Here is an 8,399-nt window from a genome sequence, read left to right as displayed (position 1 = left end):
AGTATGTTATCAAATGTTTGTGCCCCATCTCCCTCCCAAATCCATACGCTGAAGCTCTAATCTCCACTGTGATGATATCTGGAGGTGTGTCATTTGAGAGGTAATAAAGTTTAGATGAGGTCATGAGGATGGAGCCCCCAAAATAGGATTAGTGCCCTTATAAGAAGAGAGAGGTCTTCCTCTCTCTGGGAGCAGGCACAGGAAAGGCCATGTGAGCACACAATGAGAAAACAGCCATCCATAAGCCAGGAAGAGAGGCCTCACCAAAAACCAGCCATGATCCTGGACCTCCTGCATTCAGAACTGTGAGAAATAAATGTGTGTTGGTTAAGCCATTCCATCTATGGTATTTTGTTATAGCAGCTCGAGCTGACTGGGATGCAAGATGACTTCAATTCTAAGAAATAATGAATGTGGTAAATCCTAAGGGGTGTTTGATTCATTTCTGAAAACTTTCTGAACTTACAAAAAAAACTCTTAGAAAGATATTTTCTAAAATATTGATCGTGACAAATGTATCTAAAAAATGTACTTTGTGCTAAAAAAAAGTACAACTACAATTTTTTCCAAATCTTCCTTCAAGCAATAATTTATTTCTCTTATACAAATTTTCATAGTTCTTTAGTTTCCTGATATGTACTATATTCATGAAAGAGAATTTTAATTTTCAGACAGACACAAAGTACAGCTTTTAAAAGCATTTTTGGGCCGAACCGGTTTGGCTCAGTGGATAGAGTGTTGGCCTGTGGACTGAAGGGTCCCAGGTTCGATTGCGGTCAAGGGCATGTACCTTGGTTGTGGGCACATCCCCAGTGGGAGGTGTGCAGGAGGCAGCTGATCGATCTCTCTTATCGATGTTTCTAACTCTCTATCCCTCTCCCTTCTTCTCTGTTAAAAATCAATAAAATATATTTAAAAAATAAAAAAATAAAAGCATTTTCGGTGTTTTGTTTATATATAAAAGAAGCATGAATCAGCAGCATATTTTACAATATTCAGTATAGTTTTCAATTAAATTTTAAAATATTACTTATTCCCTTTAACATGTGAGGAATCTAACAATGTAATTATATGGAGGTTCATTAAAATAGAATCACTATATAGAATTCTGTATCCCAACAAATGACCCACCTTTCCTTCTAAGAAAGTTGTGTGGCTTCCAGAATTTTGAGAAATTAATACATTCATTTCAATGCTAGAAATGGTGCATAATATAGCCCAGATTTCTACACAGTAACAAAGGTTCGCTCAGGCTGCCTGTGCTCCTTGTGGGCTCAGGGCAGTGCTAGTTATTAATACCTAACATCATCCCCCCTATGTCAGCTACTCATCCTCCCTAATGAAACATGATCTGCCACCACTGTGGAGTGTGTGGTGTCAAGTTATCCAAAAACACTCACTAAAGACATGCTCTTATTAAATTTATCTGGAACTCTCCCCCAAACTAGTGCTGCATTCTATGCAGATGGGAAAACTGAGATTCTGTCCAGAAGTGACACTAAGATAATTTTGTGTTAGGAAGAGAATTTTCATCAGAATCTCTTGGGTCATATGTTAAAAATGCACATTCCCTGCCTCCAAGCCCAGAGTTTTTGACCTAGTAGGAATAGTCTTGGATTAGATCCAAAAAATCTGGTTTAATAAGATTCTGATGCCACTGATCCACTTGGAGGAACATGTTGTACAGGGTGGGACAAAAGTAGGTTTAAATTTGTGAGTACACAAAAGGCTTTATTCTTGAACTATGATTTATTAATCTTTGTATTATTTTCCATATGAACAACTGTAAACCTACTGTTGCCCCACTCTGTAGTTGTGTTGGATTCTACACCTAGCTTAGAAATCACACACCAAGGACTATACCCTGAGCAAGATGGGCCAAGGCAAAACTCTGAAGTTGGAAAACTTTGCTCTGTTTTCAATTAGTTTTCTTTTTTCCCCAGGCACTTTAGGTGGCCTCCCTATTGGGTCTCCATGGGACTGACTTACCCAGTTCTTTGTAAATGTTTAATTTTTTTTTCTCCCTGCATTCTATCTATGTTAAACCTGGATGCTATGAGTGCCATGCCTACAATGAATCAGGTGTCTGATTAACTATCTATGCCGAGGGGTTATGGCTGCCAACACTTAAATGTGTGTTTCTCTCAGGCATATGTTCCTTTTAGCAAAGGGCTTTAGAAATTTGGGGCAAAGGGCTTTAGAAATTTAGGATGTTTACCAGAAGGGATAAATCTCAAATACTAAACTTCTAGATGCCCTGGCAATCCAATAGGGGCGGGTAATTTTGATCTGTTCATCTCAATCCTGGGCAAACCTCCTTATACAATCAATTCTGTTCTGAAGAATGTACGGACTTTCTTTGCAGACTTATGTAGAACTTTAAGAGGACAAGAATGACCACAAAAGGCATTGAGAATGTCAATTCTTGTCTTTTTAGCTTTGATCGTTGCTGTTGATAGGATCAAATTGGAGGGAGGGAGAGAATTGGCTAACATTACTTAAATTCACCCGATTCTGCCTGGCTAGTGTGGCTCAGTGGTTGAGCGTTGACCTATGAACTAGAAAGTCACTGGTTCGATTCCTGGCCAGGGCACATGCCTGGGTTGCAGGCTCAATTCCCAGTGTGGGGCGTGTAGAAGGCAGCCAATCAATGATTCTCTCTCATCATTGATGTTTCTATCTCTCTCTCCCTTTCCCTTCCTCTCTGAAATCAATAAAAATATTTTTTAAATTCACCTGATCCTAATATAATACTGACTTGAATCATACAGCCAGTATGAGAGTTTTCCCTGGGAAACAGCTCTTTCCAGAAAGAAGCTGTTCAACTCACAAAGCAGTGACCCAGGATCAATACCTGTAGAAATTTAGAATCAGAAATCACTTGTGCTCTTCTCCCAATGACCCTGCTGTAATCCTCCTGGGAGTCAGAGCCATGCATATTAATGGTCTGGCAGAGGAGGAAAGGTTGAGTGACAAGGAGGCACAGAATCAATCCGGCCTGACTAAGAGAAATGGCTCTGGGTTCTGAATCTAGCCGCATTAGGGTGACCTTGGGAAAGTTATAGAAACTCTTTAGCCTCAGTTTACTATCTGTAAAATGGGAAGTACACTTATACACAGTAAACATACAGTTCACTTTGCTATTATTTCATACAGTTAATATGGTTAGCCCTGCTGGAAAAAGTTAGGAAACTAAATTTGATGTTAGCCTATATTAGCCTTTCTGCTGGAGTAGGAGTAGAAAGAGGGGGAGAATTTCATATGTCTTCTTTAGTCAAGGAGCATGTATATCTTTCTGAAGGGGATAGAAGCCAAATTAAGATATCTGTATTTGACTAATATTAAAAATATGAAGGGTGCTGCTTTCAATTTCCACACAAAGCTCTTAATATTTATCATATTTATTGGGTTAAATGTGGGGTTTTGTGTGTGTGTGTGTGTGTGTGTTTAAAATGTATTTTATTGATTTTTCACAGAGAGGAAGGGAGAGGGACAGAGAGTTAGAAACATTGATGAAAGAGAAACATCGATCAGCCGCCTGCCGCTGGAGATGTGCCTGCAACCAAGGTACATGCCCTTGACAGGAATCGACCCTGGGACCTTTCAGTCCGCAGGCCGACGCTCTATCCACTGAGCCAAACCGGTTTCGGCAATTAGTAATTTTTTAAACAGCACATTGAGATAAAAAATTAGCTGCAGTAAACATACAGTTCACTTTGCTATTATTTCATACAGTTAATATGGTTAGCCCTGCTGGAAAAAGTTAGGAAACTAAATTTGATGTTAGCCTATATTAGCCTTTCTGCTGGAGTAGGAGTAGAAAGAGGGGGAGAATTTCATATGTCTTCTTTAGTCAAGGAGCATGTATATCTTTCTGAAGGGGATAGAAGCCAAATTAAGATATCTGTATTTGACTAATATTAAAAATATGAAGGGTGCTGCTTTCAATTTCCACACAAAGCTCTTAATATTTATCTCAATTAGTAATTTTTTAAACATTGAGATAAAAAATTAGCTAGTGCTACCTACTGCCATACCTTTAGTTATAACATCAACATATTTCCATTCATTCTTACAAAAACAATTATTGACCATTTATTATGTGCCAGCCACTGGATGACATGATTATCCAGGATACAGTGGTGAATAAGAGAGAAAAATTAAATGTTAATGTACAAGGCTTCTCATTTTAGTATTCAGGATGGAATAAGAACCAGCCCCCTGTTTCTTGAAACTTACATTTATGTGTCCGTTCCAAAGAAGTCTTGCAGAGAGCTTGAGGAAAACTGTCAGGGACACGCAGAACATGGCAAAGCTCATGCAGAGGTCAAAGGTTTGAAGCGTCAGGTGGTACTCTTCATAGTGTGGTGGATCCACACACACTGATGGGAATTTTGCATACGGAAAAGGAAAGGCAACCGCATAACCAAGATAATTGGTGCCTGCAACCCCTGATAATGAGTAGAAGCAATATGGGCCGAGGAGAGCCGATTCCAAGGCTACTGCAAAATGAAGTGGACATCCTACAAGGCTCAGAATCACAAAAGTGAAACTAGCTTCCCACTGAAAATAAAGCAGAAACAAATAGTTACTTTGGGAACTATATTTTCCAAAAGCTTCTTAGCAATCGGAAGAATGAGATGCCAGGTCTTAATCTCTCTTACTGGGAAGTGAATGAGAAATGGGTCACAACCTTCCCTTAGGCCCTTGTGTTCTCCTTTTCTATCTATCTACATTATGGAAGAATAACATCAGCCAACTGGGGCAAAAAATGAAATCAATTCCATCCAACAAATATTTATTTATCTCCTGTCATGTGTTGAGAACCAGTCTGGGGTGGGAAAAAAAGATGAGTAAACAGAATCCCTGCCTTATCTATCCTAGGACCTCGCCAATCAGGGTGTGGTCCATGGTCCACTGACACCCCCTGGTACATTGTTAGAAATGTAGACTCTCAGGTCTCTCCAAGATCTACTGAATCAAAAACTGCCTGTTAACCAGATCCCCGGGTGATTTACACCTACTAGTACATTAAAGCTTGAGAAGCACTGCTGTAGCCATTGGAGAAAAGTTTTTAATGAGATCAAGGTATTGATCTATATTGTGGGATTACTTGGTTTCATGCTATTAAAATTCAAATTATTATGACTTTTCATTCTTTTTTTTTTTATCCTCACCTGGGGATATTTTTTTCATTGAATTTTTTAGAGAGAGCAGAAGGAGGAGAGGAGGAAGAGAGAGACAGAGACAGAGAGAGACAGAGAGAGAGAGAGAGAAAAAAAAACATTGACATGAGAGACACATATTGGTTGGTTGCCTCCAGGGCTGGGGATTGAACTGACAACTGAGGTACTCCCTTGACCAGGACTTGAACCTGAGACCCTTTGGTCCACAGGCCAACGTTGTAACCACTGAGAAAAACTGGCCAGGCCTCATTCTTTCTTTAAGGGCAAAGAGTACAGGGAGATACCAAATTGGAAGGAGATACCAAATTGGAAGGAGATACCAAATTGAGGAGTTGAGACTTGAAAATGCAACATTGAAAGCAGAGGAGCCTATAGATCTCTTTCTTCAAGATTGAAACCCAGTAGCACTAACCCTGGTTCTATCCTCCCCAAATGATAGCACTTATAATAACCACTGGAACTTGTAGAAAATGTTTGGGGCAGGAATCAAATACAAAATTTTAATTGAAAACATAGTTTATTACTTAAAATTCATCATAGTAAGGCATTGATTAGACAGAATCTACACTAATAAGAGAAATATGCAAATTGATTGTGCCTTCGTGGCGCCCACCAGCCAATCAGGAGTGAACATGCAAATTAATCCAACAAAGATGGCTGGTTAATTTGCATATGCAGGCTCCGAGGGGGGATGGCAGGGTAGGATACAGGTGTTCCGCACCACCCCAGCTGCTCCGGGCATCTGGGCAGCATGGGAAAGTGGAAAGGCAGCTCTGGCCAGAGTGAAGGTGGTGCCGGCAGCCAGGGGAAGGAAGGCCCATTCTTGCACGAATCTTGGTGCATCCAGCCTCTAGTTTAACTATAATTGGAAATCACAGTCTCTATGTTCTATCCTGAACTAGGAGAGATTTGATCTTCAAACAATCCTCTTTGAAATAAAAGGGGTTCTATAATAAAACTGACACATCCAGTGACAGAAAATAACTTCACAGGGTAATCTGATCATAAATTCCTAAATGGGCAGATTATGGTGGGTAGTCACCTTCCAGGCACATAACTTCTTTAGTAAAAGTTTATCTTTGCCTTAAGCGAATCCTGTCTATTGTTCTTGTGTATTTAGATTAACACACCATTGAAATGTCCCTTTTCAGACCCCTCCTTCTAAGACATAACCATTCTCAAGAGATCACATAATCTTGTTCATTATCCTGTAAGCCAATCCCCACCTTGCTTTTTCCCACCTCCATGTAATCTCCCTTATGTTCTCTCCTTAATTTCAAATGAGTAAAAGAAACTGAAAAACTGTCCCTCTCTGAAAAGTTTAGATCTTGCTTCTTGGCAGTTGTTGTCATTTTGGCTCAAATCAAATCTTTACAGGCTTGGATATTTCTCACATCAACAATGTCCACATGTTTACCAAGTATCTCTGGGTCCACGCTTTGTGAGCCAACAGTAGGAGTACACCAGCTGTGATGGCCTGTGAAAGGAAGATGGGAAAACAACATCCATGATAGAATGTACCTCTGGAAAGAGTTCAATCTGTCTCACCATTTGACAACTTTACCATGAACTGGAAGGAACAGCAAATGGCTAAGTGGATGTATAGCTCCGACCTCCTCTTCATCCGTGATGACAATGAGGAAGAGAAGCCATAAGTGTCATAAAGACATGATTCATGCAAGCTCATTTTTTGATTTTCCTGTGTTGCCTTTGCCATCGAGATGATAAGCTCTGCTATAGTAGGCTGTCATTGCAATAGAAGCTTGGCTTTATAACCCTTGCCATATGTTCTGTTTTGATGAATTGCTTATTGTTCATCTTTCTTACAAATTGCTAAAACTGCACATGGGAAGAACCGGAATGGAAAATGTGTCACAAAACCCTGAAAACCCTCAGCAGCAGCACTATGTTTTACTATCTGCTTCCTCTTGAAAAGCCTGCTGGTGGGATACAAGTACGTGATCCCTGTTTCTCAAGTAACAAAGATTATCATTAGAATGAATGCATGATGGGGCATATATTGTTCTGGGTGCAGCGGTGTCCAGCTTTTCAAAAGAGAGTTCTTTATAGTCTCCATTGAAGGAAAAAGGCCCAAAGTGCAGAATAAAAATAGTTAAACAAAGGAGGGAATGGTGTCACCAGAATTGAGCAATAGATAATGAAAAAAAAAAAAAAATCTGGGCTCATCTTTGATTCAGCACCGGGTCTGATAAAGGAGACCTTTGTGGTCATTGAGCCTGGAAATCACTTATTCCCAACCCATAAATCATTTGTTCCTAGTCAAGAAACATTTTGAGATGGAGAGAGAAAGCCAGGAAGAGATGTGCCTGAAATAAGATATAGAACAAGGGCAGGCCTAAAAATAGTACCATTTAGGTTTTTGACAGAAAAATAAACATGAATGTATATATAGTATCAACAAATTTAAGGGGGAGAAAAATCAGAGCTTTTACCAATGTGGTTTTGTGGTATGCTGCTTTTGTAGCCCCGGGTCTGGCATATTTATTATTTTGAGACCCAGCTTTTCATTTTCCTGGCATATTTTATTTTGAATGTTGGATTTAGAGAATTTGAGAGGGGGAGAGGGGGGTGGGAGAGTACACACACACACATGCACTCACACAAAACTTCTCATGTAGCTAAGCCTGAAATTCCAGACTTGGCATCGCCATACCATAAAACTCCCATGGATAAAAACAGAACCATCTGTAGTCAAAAGAGGTTGGCTTGATTCTGCAGGAGGAAAGTTTCCAAGGGACCCTATGGAGGTCGAGCCAGCACAAATAGTACAACAAAACAGGAGAATTATTAAGAGCAACTGTAACACTGGCGGGCTAAGCCCTTGGTCAGTCTGTGCTTTCAGAGGCAAGGCGCTCAAATGACACGTCACTCCTCTGTGAGCAACACCGAAGCAAAGGAGATGAAGCCGAGGGACGCCCCTCTGCTGGTTTAGCTCCAAATAGATAGCTGACATGATCAGCTGCTTAGATTCCAGGTTGCCGTAACTACTTTGGCACGAACTGTTTCTTGCCTTTTCTAACGTTGAAAAATGCTGTTGTAGCTGCCAGCTTGAATTTTACTTTGTTTACACAAAACTTTGAAAAAGATCTTTCATGGAGCAGGCTGGTGTGTGAATACCAGTGACTTGTTAAATCCACCCTGCAGGATGTGGCTCAGGAGCCCAGCACACTCATCTTTCCATCCCCCCCTCCC

At 40.2% G+C, this 8,399-nt stretch overlaps 1 protein-coding gene across 1 annotated transcript in view; it reads right to left on the bottom strand.

The window, feature by feature from the left end:
• TMEM212 (transmembrane protein 212) overlaps window positions 1-8,399 on the bottom strand; it is a 46,998-nt gene that overhangs the window by 6,725 nt on the left and 31,874 nt on the right. The window contains exons 2-3 of the mRNA XM_006764126.2: window positions 6,604-6,663; window positions 4,240-4,563 (exon numbers count right to left, since the gene is read on the bottom strand). Coding sequence (XP_006764189.2) covers window positions 4,240-4,563; window positions 6,604-6,663 — 384 coding nt within the window. The remainder of the gene's footprint in view (window positions 1-4,239; window positions 4,564-6,603; window positions 6,664-8,399) is intronic.

This window comes from Myotis davidii, unplaced genomic scaffold (assembly GCF_000327345.1).
Source record: "Myotis davidii unplaced genomic scaffold, ASM32734v1 scaffold115, whole genome shotgun sequence".
NCBI classification, from domain to species: Eukaryota; Metazoa; Chordata; class Mammalia; order Chiroptera; family Vespertilionidae; genus Myotis; species Myotis davidii.
This window is presented reverse-complemented; position numbering and strand designations above follow the sequence as displayed.